At 32.3% G+C, this 16,929-nt stretch overlaps 2 protein-coding genes and 1 long non-coding RNA gene across 4 annotated transcripts; 2 read left to right on the top strand and 1 right to left on the bottom strand.

Annotated features, from left to right (window-relative positions):
* The first annotated feature begins 5,959 nt into the window (after positions 1-5,959).
* On the top strand, positions 5,960-10,107 carry LOC107359247 (transcriptional corepressor CBFA2T3). Of its 2 annotated transcripts, XM_015925724.3 has the most exons (5): positions 5,960-6,509; positions 7,045-7,152; positions 7,411-7,759; positions 7,924-8,111; positions 8,681-10,107. In XM_015925724.3, exons 2-5 carry the CDS (start codon positions 7,057-7,059, stop codon positions 9,038-9,040), a joined length of 993 nt encoding a protein of 330 aa, XP_015781210.2. In that variant the 5' UTR covers positions 5,960-6,509; positions 7,045-7,056; the 3' UTR covers positions 9,041-10,107. The 2 variants fall into 2 exon arrangements, with proteins under 2 accessions (XP_015781210.2, XP_015781211.2); XM_015925725.3 differs by lacking the exon at positions 5,960-6,509 and having other exon boundaries at positions 6,655-7,152.
* A 3,104-nt stretch (positions 10,108-13,211) lies between these two features.
* Positions 13,212-15,396, bottom strand: LOC112538550 (uncharacterized). Its single transcript, XR_003081730.2, has 2 exons — positions 15,255-15,396; positions 13,212-15,061 (listed from the first exon to the last, which is right to left on the bottom strand). It is a non-coding gene; the product is annotated as an uncharacterized LOC112538550 (long non-coding RNA).
* On the top strand, positions 14,865-16,775 carry LOC107359144 (uncharacterized). Its single transcript, XM_015925608.3, has 3 exons — positions 14,865-15,244; positions 15,306-15,444; positions 15,688-16,775. Exons 1-3 carry the CDS (start codon positions 14,956-14,958, stop codon positions 16,457-16,459), a joined length of 1,200 nt encoding a protein of 399 aa, XP_015781094.2. The 5' UTR covers positions 14,865-14,955; the 3' UTR covers positions 16,460-16,775.
* The last annotated feature ends 154 nt before the right edge of the window (positions 16,776-16,929 follow it).

The following is a 16,929-nucleotide window of genomic DNA, read 5'->3' as shown; positions in this document are numbered from 1 at the left end:
ACTCCAAGCACACTTCAATAATACAAAAAATACTTCAATTAAACAAAACCAAACCAATAATTGAGACCAAAATCAAGATTTAATCAACAATCACTGAAACAATAAACAAAATATAAAACAATATTCACCTAAAAAATAATGGATTTGATCGTATCTTAAATCAAAGTGGATCCGATTTCCCTATCAGATCCATTGTTTAACCGGTAAACTCAAACTGGTTGAGATCGGGTTATTGTTCATTATTTTAACCAGAGTTTAACTGTTAACCAACTGTTGAAACCTTTACTCATTGTTTTTACATGATTTATCAAAAGGTAGGAAAAAGATGATAAAGATGAAATTAAATCGATATTTACTCAGTGATTGGAAAGACATAACAGTATTACATGTTTAACAAGAAGGTAACACACAATTTATGAGAATCGTTAGCAATCTGACTTTTAGAGATAGTCTTAAGAAGGTTTCTTCTTCTTCCTTTTTTTCCCCTGTAAACACTTTTCACCAATAAACTGTATACCAAGTTAAGCTAAACTATAAGCTGAGCCACCGTTATCAACGTGTTTCAGGTTAACACGGACTCATAGACTTTCTCATCCTCTCTTCATCTTGACTTGATCCAGAATAATCACACTTTTTGTTAATCGATTTTTCTCTCTCTTCTAATATCGGACAAACAATATGTTATACATTTTCCTGCCTTTTCACTCCCAGTCAAACTCCATCTCTTCACCCATCATCATCATCTTTACTCAGTTTTTCATCATTGCAAGATGCTGTTGAGCTCATATTTTACCAATTAACTTATTCACCTTTTCCCTTAATTCATTAAATCATTAAAATTCAATCGATGGTTCAACTTTGAAATGATCAAATTTATTGGACTTTTTTCCATCATTACTTTTCCTTTTCCAAATCGTTTATCAGTTTAAATGGTGAAAGCGTTTTTACTTGAGATATTTACCAACCATGGGAACTGATACACATGGAAATGTTCAAAGGGAAAACTCAGTAATAAGAAGACAAATCTTGTTGAACAAGAAGAAAAGTAAAAAAAAGGAGAAGAAAGATGAAGATAATTTCCTTTCTATTTCAACTGTTATTCATCAATCAGAATTTAAAATGATGGACTCATGAGTTGTGTGTGAATAAAAGGTTCATTTGATAATTATTGAGGTAACAATATTGACTAAAGAGGAAAGGTTTGCTTAGGTAAGATGACTGGAAAAGGTAAAATTGATATCAACTGTTGTCAAGTTTCCGGAAAAGTGATGAACCTTTTGCTTCTCTCTTTTAATGAGGATAAGAAAAGGTCTTTTGTGTTGCAATTTGAATACATTTTTCAAGCCAACAAGGAGTCTGGCAAGAGGTCAACACATTTTGACCCAATGGACAATAAAAACGGAAAGTCCATCTCAATATTTTCCTTTTACTTGACCATTGACCTCAACTCCGTTATACCGGGGGAAAAGGACAAACTGACAAAAGGAAAATCTGTTAATTATTCAATTTGGTAATTGATCAACTTGAGACTTGGAATGTGCTCATCAGCCTATTTACATTACAGTCAATTCAGATTGAAACACCTAAACTCACAATGAATCAAACGATCATCAAAATGAACAAAAATTTTATTTTTTCCAAATTGAAAAGTTCCAAGTCACAATGAAACAAAACCTTTGCTTAAAATGACCATTAAAAGGTCGATATTTGATTTTTAATTTACCAAAAAATGGACAAATATTCTTGATAATTTTACTTTTTCATAAAACTGGTTTTCCCGTTTCGATAGCCATTTTACCTGCTTGTGGACCAAGCTTATTCAAGTTGAAACACTCATCGGTTATTTTGGCCTGTAATTGTCACTGAATAGTCTGAAGCAACTGTAATGTTGAACAATTAGATGACTAAAGTTGATTTCAAGTAAACATTTATTTTTCTGGTTTTCCTTCAACAGTCACTGAGTTAACATTTTAACCCAAAGCCTAACTCGACTTGGCTTCAATACATACATGTATCATTGGGTTATCTTGTTTTGTTATTTATTTGTATTTTAATTGTTGAAATTAACCCAAACTAGACTAACAATCATTTTGCAGAGTAAAATTGAAACAATTAACCGGTGAACCTGTTAAAATTGAATAAACTTGTAAATATGAATCTGTTTACACAACAATAAATGCAAACTTATATAGCCTTACACAATCGATGAAACCGGAAAAAGGATAATTCAGCTGTGTTTTACTACAAACGAACCAATTATTTAATCAGCTGAACAATTCCCAGAATAAAAATTCAGAATCCAATGAACTGATGGTAAAAAGTGTAGACGCGAAAAGGCAAAGCAACAAAAAAAAGAGAAGCGAGAAAACCTTGAATAAAATCAACATAAATTCAATGAAAAAAACTGTGTCAATCATTTACTCAGCTTATACGGTTAAACATTTGATTAGCTTACTGAAAGTAAATTAATTTAACCAAAAGTTTTTCATTCACAATCAACAAACTGAACCTGAAAACAAACTTGAATGAAGAGACAAAATAAGGTTGAAAATGACACCAAAATAGCAAAAAAACTGTCGATTTGTGAGAAGAGGGAAACAAAAGTAAAACATGAAAATACTAATCAAGTAAAAGATTGAAAATGAGTTTTCTTGAAATGATAATATTTTCTGATATCAAAGTACAGAATCCATGTTAACCATGGGAATATATCGACATTTTGCACTTGCTTTTCCTTCTCATCATCATCTTTATCTTTCCTCTTTCATTACGAACAATTCAGTTTTATCTCCTTTTGGAAGCAAATTATTTCCCATGGAATCGAAATGGTTCACTCCTTGGAAGCCATATCATGTGTCGATTTTACTCATTCCCTGGTTCTCATCAATTCTGGTTATAACCTATTTTCTTAGCTATTTATCCTCATCTTTATCCTGTTATGATGAGCAACAAACAAGCAACAAAAAAACACACACAAAAAGTATAAATAAATTAGTAATGTTTGTGAAGAGAAAAGTTCAAGAGAAGATGAAAAACTGTAAAAAAACTGGTTCACTATTTGCTTAGCTGTTAGCTGATTCAATGGTTAATCATTGACAATTGAAATTGTTCACAATCGATGGAAAGAGAAGCAAAAAAAGTAAATTTTAATCGAAACTCGAAAGTTTCAATTTCAATGTTTTCTACCATTTGAACTTGAACTTTCATGGAAAACTGTTTTCTCCAAATTTAATTGCTCTTCCTAAATTGTTGAACAATTTGCTGGTTAGTTAAATGTTTATCATTTATCTTTGCTTATGACGAAGACACGAAATCATGGAAAGCATTGGAAACGTTTTACGATTCATTCAAATGTCATCAACAGACATGTTTAAAAACATGTTTTCATCAACACAGCTTGTTGTTATTGACATATAACCAATTAATAGGGTTTAACAGTCAACTTTTTGATTGTGTTAATATTGCATTTATCAAATGATTAAACTGTCTCAATTGTTGTTGATTAACATTGCTGTTATTAAAAAAAGAAGAATTGGAAAAGCATTCGTTTTGCTCGCAAAAAGTGCTTTTTGCCTTTTTTGTTTTTATTCACAGTCGATTAACGGTTCAAGGGTTCAATAGTTTACCTTTGTTGCTTTTCCCGTGTTAAACCCTATTCGCCTCGATTTGAACGTTTGTAAATGTCCAAGTTCGATGGGTATTAATGTTTAGGGGAATGCCATGTGGTAAGGATAAGGAGGAGGAAGACCTAGGGTGGGTGGTAAGGAGATGAACCGATGGTCTATCAATAGACCGTCTGTAGACTGCATCTCACCTCTCGCCTCTTTATCTCCATTTTTATCCCTCTTTTTGTTCCCTTGACTTGCTTTACTCACTCTCCCATTTATCATCACTTTCCTATCTCACTCTTTACCGTTAACCTCTAACCTTACAACATTTGGCATCATTGTCATTGTTGCCCATATTTCAACCTCGAACTGGTTCGATTAACATACTTTAACTCTCTATTTTTTACACTCGCTTTTTTTTTACCAAACCATTGACATCTTTCATTCACAAGGTTGAGTAATCTTTATGTCCGTTTAAAATGAAACTTTTATTAGAATCAAATCAACTTTAATAATCAAACTGTAACCACTACTATGACCAATAGTCGCGATCTTGACTCATTTTTTGGTGCAAAACAGCCTGTCAGTCCATCTTGGAGTCAGTCAAGTTACTTACAAGACTTATTGTTAGACTGTTACATAAATACGGCAAATGTACAAACGACTTTTGAAATGAAGTGCTTGCCAGGATGAACCTTTACTACTAAGATTCTGGTTCTTTCAATTGGACTATTTTTTCAATGAAGAATGCAGAATCATTCAATTAACCTTTACATTTATAAAATGAGTACGGATGTTATTGTAATAGTAAATGCTGTAATGCTAATTAGAAGAAATCAATTGATAAAGTTAACTTTATTTATTGAGCTGCACAATTCAAGTTTCTAACATTTTAATGAATTAAACCATTTTTCAATTGAAAAAACATTGAATTATTTAGCAGAATGATAATCAATAGTAACTTGATCACAATTTTCAGATGATCCAGAGATCCTCAAATAGTTTATGATATTTTTCACTTGAAATGTTTCTTGCGATTACCGAATGCATTCTCGAATCTTTCCTTCAAAATTTTTGAAAGCTTTCTCTCATTGAGCTTCATGTTAAGTCAGAAATTACTAATGCATAGACTAAAGCAATTCATATTAAAATTGTTGAATCATCTAATGAGCAAATACTTAATAAAGATCTACAAAACTATCTCAAAAAGCTTTTATAATAAGAACACACCTTTCTAACCTTTTCCAGTTTTTTAAGGCATCATAGCCATGAGATTGACACTTGATTCGCTTAATTTCTTATGGTTTGCTTTGCTGAAAATGATCTCTGATCTTGGTCAACAAGGAAGCAAAGTTTTCAAACAAAATCCCTGATCTCTAAGCCTTTTTCCAACAATTCTGTTTTTGCAAAGTTTACATCAGAATTCAATCACCAGAATCACACCACAGTGCTGGATGAAAGTTTAGAAATCATGTTTTCAGATTAGTAGCTATTATATTTACATTGAATAATCGATCAATAGCATTGCTTTAAATATCAAATTAGAAATGATATCGTTCTGATGATGCTCTCGATTTGGTCAAATCATGAATTCTCGACAAAAGAAAGTTTTTTCCCCAAATTTCTTGCCTCGAATTTGTCTATCAGTTGTGAATTTATGTGCATTTATATAAGTTTTTTTTCATTGAATTTCATGTTTGCTCAACTTTGCTCATCTTATGCAAATCGTGCAAAATTGATCATTTATAATTTCAGCTGATCAACAGTGCTGCTATAATTTTTCATGTGCATACCTCAATTAAATCAGCAAGTTTTAATTCTTGTTCCTTTTCAATAATAATGCAAAATAGTCCAATGAAGTGCCTTCAATTTAAGTAAAATCTCGAGCTTTGCAAGCTGAAACTGTCATCCACAGAGTCAAGCAAATCTAATGATGACAAAAGAAAGTCATGATATCAGCATCATCACTATCATGTAACCGGTGTGTATAAATTAATGGATAATCTGCTTTACAGAATATTCTGAGCAAATACTGTATGATTAAATGATAGTTGATCTTGCAAGCAAACAAATCATAAAATCAAATTAACTGATGGTAACGCGTGAAGGAAAAGGTGAGGATAACATCATAAACTAATTGAAAGGTATGAATGTACAGTTTCAATACAATACATTCCTAAATATAGATGAAACTAATACTTGACTCAATGTTTACTCAAACAATATGAACTTTGTATTAAAACTGATTGAATAAATAAAATCAAAAAATGCAATTTAAAAGAAGCGCCTTCAATCGGCAGCAATTTTTGCTTAAGACAATGGATTGAAAAATGACAAATTATGCAAAAGTACAATGTCTGTGAACCCAAACTTAACCGGTTAACCCGGTCAACCAGGTTAAAACTGGTTAACCTTTTGTTTTGTTTTATTAACAGTTAGTTAATATCACAATTTTAATAATGATATTAATAATACAATTTATCAGCTGCCCAATGACAAAACAAATCAACCAACGCCATTTACTCCTCTTTCCCTTTTTTTCATATGTATACACAATGAGACAGTTTGCTTAAATTGTTTTCAATTCATCTCCAAACAACTGTGCTATTTCATCTTTCTCACTCTTACCATCATCACATCATCTTCATCCTTCTTATCATCTTTGTCATCCTCATCAGCATCTACAGCAATATATCCATGTAACTCCTTTGGCCTGGGCATTTTACTGTGTTTCTGTCTTATTTGTCTCTTCTGTCTTCTTCCGTTTATATTTCTCTCTCTTTTTTTATCAGCCCCATCTTCCTCTTTTCCTCTCTCTCTCTCTCTTTCTATCTTCATTGCCATTCGTTTAAGCACGATGAATACTGTTAACTGCGTGTGTTTACAGCATCTGCTTTCCAGGTGAGTTTCCCTTTCAATTTTCATCTTTTTTTACTCTGTTTTGGGTTATAAACCCAAACTCATATATAGAGTGTCAACGCAGACTCAGAGTTAACAGTTTACTTTTCAACAGTTTTTTTCATCTGTTCCAACTTCAGTTTTACTTTTGCTTACCATCTTGATGTGATAACTTTTGCTTTTTAGTCTCTTATATATATTTTTATTATTAAATTATTATTATTTGTCAATTGTTTTTTTCTCTCCTCTCATCTCACCTTATCCTTCATCATTATCGTGTTCATGTTTAACTTTGACACCTTTTGAGTGTCAATTTATCTTGTCAATCAAATATTGTTGCATATAAAGAAAGAACCATCTATTTCATCTTGATTTCCCTGAGTTTCGTCATAGTTTCAGTTTTCACCTTGATCTCATCGTGTATTTTATTGATTAACAACTTTAATTCATTACTTGTTTGACTTTTTTCTTCTCCCAATATTTGGATCGTTGTTTTTGTTGTGTTGGAAACGTTTGTTTTTCACGCACTTGGAGACAGTTTGGAAAAAATATGTTATCCAGTCAGCAACCTGGTAAAAGGATGAAGCGGTCCTATGGAGAGGACATTTCCAGGGATATGGAAGAAGAATGGAAAAATATTTATACGGTAATTGTCTAAATCCAATTGTTAACATTTCCCTCTATTATAAAGCTTTTGGTTGAAAAGAGTAGCTGCGAAAAGTTTGCCATACACAATGCAACTCGAGTTTGGTTTATCACGAAAATTGTTGCAATTTTAAAATTTTACCACACTTTTTACTCTGCAATTCAACCAAGAAATCAACAATCAAAATCTGTGTAGTATCGATTGATATTCACTAGTCAGGAGGCTTTAATTTTCTTATTTCTCAAATTTTCTATGCAGATGCTTAATTGTATTATGGGAATGGTTGAGAAAACAAAACGAGCTTTGGCTATTCTTCAACATCGAAGCTTTGAGTATGCATCAATAAACTCTCTTCCCATTTGGACGCCTCCTGGAACAACGCTTCGTAATCGACTCAATGTTCCTCCACCACCATTGGATCCTTCATCACACTCTGGCCTCGATGTACATGAGCTTAGAATATCCCGTGAACCTTTACTAACCACAATACACTTCGCTAAGTCACCAAACCACCCATCAGAAGTTGATAGAGCGATGGCTTCAGCGGCGGCCCAAGCCGCTGCAGATTCAGCAAGAAGAACAAGATTAACGGGTAACAATCATTTCGGTACGTGAACAATCCCACTCTAGCCTAGCATGATATCGAAACATCGATTTGTAGATGATTAATGGCTTTTAATTCATCATAAATTGTATTGTAGAATCACAAACATCTTGTAATTGATCATCTATTTAATCAGCTCGTCTCTCTTTTCTTTTCATTGAATACAGAAGTTGTTAATGACGCTAAAAGACAGGCAGTTGTTGAACTTCATAAAGCTATGACAGCAGCAGAAAGTAAAGCAAGTGAAATAGTTAATGCTGAGCGAGCCAAAATGGAAAGAATGTTAAGCGAAGCGCGACGTCAAGCTGCTGAAGATGCGATAGCTGTTATGAATCATCAAGAGGATTCTGATGAAGTAAGATTAAGCAAGCCACAAACCTATTCAGTAATTGGCTTTACTAAATATAATGCTTGTAATCAGGCCGAACATTGAGATCTGAATATTTTCAATCGATGGTTGATCCCAAATATCAATAAAATATCAATATGAACAAGAATCGAGTTTTATCATTGAGAAATTTGTTTAGACTCGAGCAAGTTCAGAGATTGTTCAATCTTTACAATTGTTTATCCAAGTTTATTTAGGAAAAAAAAGTACGTAAACCAGGAAAATTGCAAGTTTTTCTTTTCATTTTCTATCTGTTTAGTTTCATCAAATATCAAGTCCAGAATTGTTTATTCTGAAACATTCATACTATTACAATCTTCATTTCATATTCATTTCGGTTAGTTTTACCAGAACTATTTAGCTAAATGTTTTTGGATCTCAATGAGTAAAAATATTGAGAAATAAACAGAGCTAGATATTCAATTTACCTCCAATTAAGTGAATGAAATTGTTAGCTATTCATGTATTGTTGAACAAATTAAAATGTTATAAATCTGAAGCTTTGATTAACGAATTTGTTTTTTTCTCTTTTACAGAATTGTTGGAATTGCGGGAGAAAAGCAAGTGAAACTTGCAGTGGTTGTAACATTGCCAGGTATTGTGGGTCTTTTTGTCAGCATAAGGATTGGGAAGGTCATCATAAAGTTTGTGGATCATCAAGTCACCGTGAATCTGGATCAATAATGAATGGTCACCATGTAAATGTATCAAGTTCTCGAAGTGAGGCCAATAGTTCGCCCTCAGCATCACTGCCTACAACAACCATGGACTTGAAAAAGTCAAAAGAATCAAATAATTTAAGTTCAAACGATTCAAACTCAAACGGATCAAGATCTAGTCCCATTGGAAACGGAGTATCAGTCATAAATGGAGATGTTTGTGAACTATCCGAGTGATTTAAAACTGTTTAGGCTCAAAAAATTATATCAATTTATTAAATTATTGTTGGAAGGAAAAGAATTCTGAGGAGGAAGAGGAAAACAAAGAAATGTTGAAAAACCGATCGATTGATGGACATGTTACGCTAAACCAGATATGGGACATCATTATATATTTGGATATATAATTTAAGTTGAAAATTCAACAACATTGAGAGTTAACATCATAATTTAAATCAACAACTAGTCAATGGTTATGAGACAAAACGACGATGGGCTTTAAGCAACCCTTGAATTATTGTGGAGATGATAAACTCTAAACTTTACCTCAAATTGAATGCTCATCGTATCGATGAAACTTCAAAATATCATATTTTTCGTTCATCTTTGATTTATCTCTTCATCATTATTTCTTTCCTTTTCATTGTTCACTTTCTCATTCTATTTCACCAATATGTTTTCATCATTCTGATCTACATCCTCGTTTTTCATCGTTGATCATCTGGACGAATGAAAATATATAACCAGTCTACATCATCTTTTTTTACCTCATCGCACAATCAAACAGACAATTTGATTCACATTGGTTGACTTTGATTGTTTTACTCACTTTATTGTCTCACTTTCCTCACAAGCCATCAGGATTCAATCGTTCAAGCAAACAAGAAACACTTTCATCTGATTGTCAACGATGAAAATATCAAGTCAGAATATATAACACCATCGATTTCAAAATCATGTTATTCTTTGTTTGGTTCAAACAACAACAAAAATAGCTACTATGCTGCTGATCATGTGATCTCAACCTTTTCTCCTATCTTTCTTTTGTATTTTTCATTTCTTCAATTCTCATGAATGTTAAATTTGTTCTAAATTAGATTGTAATCAGAGTAATCTTCTGTATCAAGTGATAATTGTAATTTGACCAAAAAATGAGAGATAATCCTGAACAATCTCACTTGTAAAACCTTTATTGGAAACAAAATGAATACCTTTCCCTAATTTTCAGGCTAGTCAGCTATTGTTTCAAATTATATCTTAGTAGATAAACTAATTATTAAAATTAAAATTGCCAGTTCAATTAACTTTTCTCTTTCAATGCTCATTTCACAAATTTAATCGTAAGCAAAACATAAACCATAAACTAATTTATATTTCAATTATCTTCTCATTTCAGTTAAAAGTTCGGTTTCGCCATTCAAGCCACTGGTTGACCCAAGAAGCTTTAATTTAGGAAAAACAATAATATCCATCCATGAAACATGATTTACAGCTGCATATTTCACTATTCCATGGAACCATATCGGCAATATTTACAAATCTACAAACTTTGCTCAGGAAAACATTTTCTATTACTGATTCCATGCATCAAAAATGCTCTGTAAACAGATTTCATTTGAAAATTTGGCCCTTCAGGAATGAAAGCTTAATCGAAACTAAAGATTAAACCAAAATCAAATAGACTGGCAATATCAGTCGGAATAATAGATATCGATTAATCGTGACTCTGCCAATTTCATGAACGAGTTGTTAAACCAAAGGATTTTGAGTCACTGGTTCACATATTCAGGCGAAGATTGGTCATCCAGGCATCCGTCAATTGCTACTGATTGAATTGAACGCACACAATCAGGAAGTGCGAAATCTTATGCTTTATCTATCATCCAATATGCAGTTGATTCAATCATGAAGGCCTCTGGTATACGACTCACACAGAAGTTGACGAAATCTTAATGAAAACCATCTTTTATATTGAAAGTTATCTTAAAACAGTCAATGCTGAGGACAAATGGTTACCAATTCATTTTTACTATTCTGTTTTTGTTCTCATTTTTTTCAATTCCAATGATTATATTAACAATTAATATCAAAGAAAGTAAAGTGACAGATTCTTCCTGTTGTTACGTTAGTTAGATTATTTGTGGTTCATCTAAAGGAGGAAGGCCAAAACTGCCTAAGAAAGGAATTTTTTTGTTATGAACATATCAGATGCAAAAGTTTATACTGATTTCATTAATTCAATCCATTTTTTGAAATAATTTTTCGTTTTCGAGATATCATGAAAAAACGTCAGAAATTCATGGAAAAAGTATCAGAATAATGAAAGGTGAAACCACGCTAAGAATAGATTTTTCTGATGTAGAATTCAACTCTAATTCCAATGATGTGATTCATTTTGATCTAAAATGACGCAAAACTGGCCATTATCGCAAAAAATCTTCGAAATAATCGATTATCGAAAAAATGGCCAGTTTTGCGTCATTTTAGATCAAAACGAATCACATCATTGGAATTAGAGTTGAATTCTACATCAGAAAAATCTATTCTTAGCATGGTTTCACTTTTGGTTCCTGTGACGCTCGTACCCATGAATTTTAAATGTTTTTTCATTTTTTCACGAAAACGAAAAATTATTTCAAAAAATGGATTGAATAAATGAAATCAGCGTAAAATTTTGCATCTGATATGTTCATAACAAAAATATTCCTCGCTAGGCAGTTTTACCTATTCTTTTGGTCTTCATCCATTGTGATATTTCATCAAAAATAGCGATGGTTATCATCGACTACCGTTTTCTGCTAAACACTGGAATGTTATCAATGGGAGAGTAGCATTTCTTTAGCAGATGAATGGAAAGATATGAGTTTAAAAAGTATTTTCCAATTAATCAACGAAATCGACACTTCAAGTTGAAATTTTTGGATTAATTTTTGGTCATCTTATGCTTTAGTTCGCTGAAAATGTTCCATTTTGACCAATTTTACAAACTGAAAAACTTTATTAAACAAAATATCGACAATTTTCCAGCACGATGATGATGATGATGTACTCCAACTATGATGTATGGTGTATCAGTCTTGTAGACCTTTTCAATGAATTTCCGATTTCGATCTGAGAAATGCTTGTAGCATAAATAATTGTAAAAATATTGTTTGGCGTCGAAAGGTGCAACAACGGGCATCTTTATAATCGATTTTGTGACATTTGTTTGCATTTTCTTATGTCTTTGAACCGAAAGACAATCCTACCCGGAAGAACCTGCAACTTAAAACCAATTTATAAAAAGTATTAATAAATGAATATTCATTCTATGATAATATAGTGCAGCTAGAATGTATAGATTAATTCAAATAAAATCTGAGACAGAATTGCTAATAGTAATCTAATCATCAGAAGACCAAAGAAAAGTTCAAAGTTTGAACATCTTGTTTGCTCAGCTAAATACATCTTTTGTAGCTCTTTTGCATCCTTTATTTTCCCCGATTTCCAACCTACAAGGAAAATATACTCATGAGGACTTTTTTTGAGTAAAATGTCTATCAAATTGCAATGTCAAATCTCTGGCCTCAACCGGGTGTCATTACATGCTGTTACCCTCTTTTAGAGATAAGATGGACTCTGGTGATTGATTACAATCAAAACTTCTATAACTTTCAGTTTTTATTCTTAAGACGAATACTGTTGATTGAATAAAGAACCTAAAATTATATCAAAATCTTTCATTCTCTTGAGTTTTTCATATCCAATCAATACTAATGTACTTCGTCAATGATCATTGACACTAAAAATTTTGTATTTAAAGCATTTCTAAAAGATTTTCATTGCACACTTATTATCAAGTACAAATGGCCCTACAATTTGTACTAGTAAATAGTCAACAGTTTGATCTAGAAAATCTAAATCTCATTTTCTTGTAATTTCAATTGTCGAAATTAAATTGCTGAATTTGATTCTATAATGAATTTAAAGTTGCAGAGACTAAAATTAGTAGCTTCAAGTAATATTTTGTAATAGCGTTTTCATTTCTCGACTATCAGGTTGAAAAGCATGTAATAAAATGATCCAAAATGAATTGGATAAACTTGTAAGCAATCAATTGTAAATCGTTTCATTGAACGCTAAATAAAATCAATTTACGAATCTTAAAGCTGATAAATTATTTGTAAACACATTTTCAAGTGAAAAAAAATTAACAAGCTGAGTAAAGCTTAAAACTGAATCAAGGCTAATCGTGTTGTGGTCACATAACAATACTAATTGTCCCAAGTAAATTGGACCCAAATACAATGCTAATTACCGCATAATGGTTGAATAAATGACAGTAATTATCAGTAGTTATTATTTAATTGAAAACCATGTTGAACGCAAAAAGGCAGTAAAAGTAAAATGAATGGAAACAAACAAATGGTTACAAAAACGGAGTAAAATTGAACTCTAATTATAAATGTAAATGTTAATAAGTTTTGATTATTTCAATACAGTTACAAGTTAATAAGGTTGACTTGAAATTAAAACACAAAATGATTAAAAATATAGCTGAGAAAAAAAAGATTTTGTTGAAATAGCAAAATTACCGCAAAGGTAGAAAAATGTTTCCAAGTAAAATGGTTTAGACATGCAAAAGCGTGTTAACCCAAAGTCTAGTTGTTGACCAAAGTGACCATTTCAAGTCGCAAATGATTAACAATTAGCTCTAAAATGGCAAACCCTTCAGCTGGAAACATTAAAATGATCCTTTTTAATTATGGATAGTTTCCTTGTTTCATCAATGGACACAATCAGACTTGTAATGAGCAAAGGAAAGAGTAATAGCGATTCCCACACACCTTAACATTAAATGCAAACAATTGGCTTTTCGCATTCAATCAGGTTGGTAATTTAATTAAACCAGTGTTGAGAGATGTTGATAATGATGATGACAAATGATGAGAGGAAATGATGTTGATGAAAGTACAACAAATACAGGTAAGAAATAAAAGGAGCGTCTTGATTGCTACTGTAAAAAGGTTTTTTTGTGAGATGGAGGTTTTTAAGGTTAACCATTGAAATTGTGATTATGGTTTTCGACCATCAAATTAAATATGCTAACGATGTTAATTATATTGACTACATTCAACGGCGCCCTTCAACTTAATTATACATCTTATTCTTATCAAATTATTCATATTAAGTGACTATTGTGTCCTCTTTTTGATTCTAGATGGTGAGTTAATTGCGGTTTATTTAAGCTCATTTGGTCTTCTTCTTTGCCTGCTACTTCTGGTAATTCAATGCAAGAAAATTTGATTAACAAGAAACTGGAAAAGTTAAACATTAACGGACATTAACCTCATTTACTTATAAACTTGTTGAATGGTTATAATTAAGGGAATCATTGATGGTTGACTGATGATGCCTTTAACAAATAATAATAATGATAATATTCATTATTAATATGGCTGGTAATGTTAACTTGGAAAGGTAAACAAGAAGACAATTCATTAAACTCATTGACTTCACTTTCAGTCTGTCAATACCTTTTCTGTCCTTTCCTCATGTCTTTTTTTATGCCATCTCTGACCCATCTCTTGGATTAAAAGGTTGAAATTGAAAATAAATTTCCCTTTCTTTTTTTTCAATTACAACTCAATTAATACATTAATTAATCGTGATTCATTAGATTGTAAAAGTATGAAAATGGAGGAAAGTTGAAATTGGTGGGATGAACCAAGGAACCTTAATAATTGTGGTAAAGGTAATTAATCTTTGTTCCTATATCCAGTTGCATCTGCGGACGGTTCTCAATTCTCATGGGATAATTAACTCTGTTAAGAATCATGACAAGCTGATTGACCAAGGTTCTGTGTTGGCTTGTTTTTGATTTGGTCAACGGTTGAAATTTGTTGATTAACTATAAATAGCTAAAGAGCATCCATTGAGGTAATGAAATCAGTAATAGGGTTTGCATCTCTATGTTGAAACAAGGAAAGTCGTCCGAGTTTCACCGCACCAATGGCAATGATTTATGAGTTGCAACTGAAATGAGTGAGTTTCCATCCAGTCTACACAATTAGAGTTAGTTTAAGTATCGATTAACACCAAGTGAATCTTTGTTTCAAGAGTATTTATCCCATTATCTCGTTAATCCATCTTAACTCTGTGTATATTCCGTAATGAAGCTTTTGTACTCGCTATTATGGGCCGGATGGCTATCCCTGGTTGTCCAATGTTCAGCTGACGATGATAGTGGTAATGTTGACCAGGCTGATCCAGGTAAATCTAAAGAGGAAAGAGAGTCAAAGGAAATGGAAGCTTTTATGAAATTAATGATTAAAAGTAGTCAAAAACATTTAAAACGTATGATTGAGACGCTTGATATTGGATCAATTGCTGGTACCAAATGTAACTCTTCTTGGCATCAGTTTATGGCTGAGAACGAATTAAGTCCCGAAAGATTTTCAAGTAAGCCTACCTCTAAATCCAAATGAAAAAGTGTTTAATCCATTTTCAATTCATTTTGTAGCCATCATGGAAGATTACAAATCTGGAAATCATGAAAAAATAATCAAACTTGTGAGACCAGAGCAATGTTTGACCAATCAAAATGGCCAATTTTGTCAAGTTGACCATTTAACCAATATAACCATGAAATCCAAGTCAAGGTAAGCATAAAATAAGATGACCATTTGATTAAACTTTAAGCAAAACACAAGATAAAATTAATTAACATCTAAAACATCTTATTTTCAATGCAACACAAAAAAAGCCGTTAATATTTACAAGTTTAAAGTTTAATCAATAGATGTCGCTATTGATTAGCTACGGTCAATCAATTTTTGTAAATATTTTGTTTCGTTAATTCACTATTTATTATTGTTTTTTTTCATTTATTTATTCATGTCTAGAGTTTTTGATGTCACATATGCCCTGTGTTACCCTAGAGGCTGCTCAACTGAAGATTTGAATTCAATCATGTCTACGATAACAGACTCTTATAAAGGATCGATGTTTAAAGTCAAGTTGAATATCGTTAAATGTATAACCTCAATGGACAATGTGACAAAAATGGAGATTGAAACAGCCCAAAAAATGATGGCCAAAATAGCGAGTAGCTCTAATCAAACCATGGACTTTTCTTCATTCAAGTTACCTGGTTCAACATCGATGTTTAATCAACCCATGCCAAGTGCAACCAATTTACCCAAATTTCCATTGAATATGCCACAAGAGATTCCCGTATTTTCCTTTGATCCCAACTTCTCAAACCAATTTTCAACATCCAAGCCTCCTTCATCTTATCAACCCATTCTTCCTCCTCCTCTTCTTCAACCGCCCCCTTCAAAATCACCGTCCTCTTCCACCTCCTCACCACTGCCTTCAACTATAAATGACCCTTTTATAACGAAGCCATCAACAGGAGAAGCAGTTCTAGAGAAACCAGCTCCATCACCAGTAATTACACCTCACTCCGCATTCAAATGGCCAGAAAGTGAACCAGATGAAACCGAAGGAGCAAATCCACTTCATTTCCCTGAAATCTTCTACTCAGACGAAACAACTGAATCTAAGCCACCAACAACCTCCAGTCCATTGGATATCACACGATATGATGAAACACAACTACGTAAAATGATTCCTGGCTTAATATTACCCGGCGAGGTAAACACACCAACATAAAGATACAGCAATGGTTAACATGGCACATAAACTCATTATTTTTCACCCATTTTTCTGATGAAACGCAATCTGTCCAGGATGGCAAAGGCAAACCTCGCTAGTTGATATTGCAAGCCAATACGTTGATGAGGAAACCAACAAGTTTTAATACCATATTACAATAGACAAGGAAAAGAGGAGAAATAATGAAATTGACTAACAAGAAAAGCGATTAAACCATTTTGACGAGTTGTAATTAACGCACCTTTTATTACCCTGATTGTACCTAAGATTATCTGAGTTGCTCAGGTAAAGAAAGTAAATTATTTTACAATTACCTTACCGTGTGTCACTCAATCTTTCCCATGTAAATAGACAATAAAAAGGCCCGGCATTAAAAGGTTGATCTGTTTACAGTTACAATAAGCTACCAGTTTTCAAATGTTATATAAAAACAAAAGAAGCAGAGAAAGAAAGGGAAAAAAGTAAAA

This window comes from Tetranychus urticae, chromosome 1 (assembly GCF_039701765.1).
Source record: "Tetranychus urticae isolate SD_2017Ah chromosome 1, NJAU_TeUrti_SD_1.0, whole genome shotgun sequence".
Lineage (NCBI taxonomy): Eukaryota > Metazoa > Arthropoda > Arachnida > Trombidiformes > Tetranychidae > Tetranychus > Tetranychus urticae.
This window is presented reverse-complemented; position numbering and strand designations above follow the sequence as displayed.

What these genes read in the sequence shown, in the direction of transcription:
- LOC107359247 (XM_015925724.3), top strand. Translation starts at nt 7,057, where the DNA reads ATGTTATCCAGTCAGCAACCTGGTAAAAGGATGAAGCGGTCCTATGGA. An exon ending in AACGGGTAACAATCATTTCG is followed by an intron (nt 7,760 to 7,923) that starts GTACGTGAACAA and finishes CATTGAATACAG; the next exon opens with AAGTTGTTAATGACGCTAAA. An exon ending in ATCAAGAGGATTCTGATGAA is followed by an intron (nt 8,112 to 8,680) that starts GTAAGATTAAGC and finishes TCTCTTTTACAG; the next exon opens with AATTGTTGGAATTGCGGGAG.
- LOC107359144 (XM_015925608.3), top strand. Translation starts at nt 14,956, where the DNA reads ATGAAGCTTTTGTACTCGCTATTATGGGCCGGATGGCTATCCCTGGTT. An exon ending in AAGTCCCGAAAGATTTTCAA is followed by an intron (nt 15,245 to 15,305) that starts GTAAGCCTACCT and finishes TTCATTTTGTAG; the next exon opens with CCATCATGGAAGATTACAAA. An exon ending in ACCATGAAATCCAAGTCAAG is followed by an intron (nt 15,445 to 15,687) that starts GTAAGCATAAAA and finishes ATTCATGTCTAG; the next exon opens with AGTTTTTGATGTCACATATG.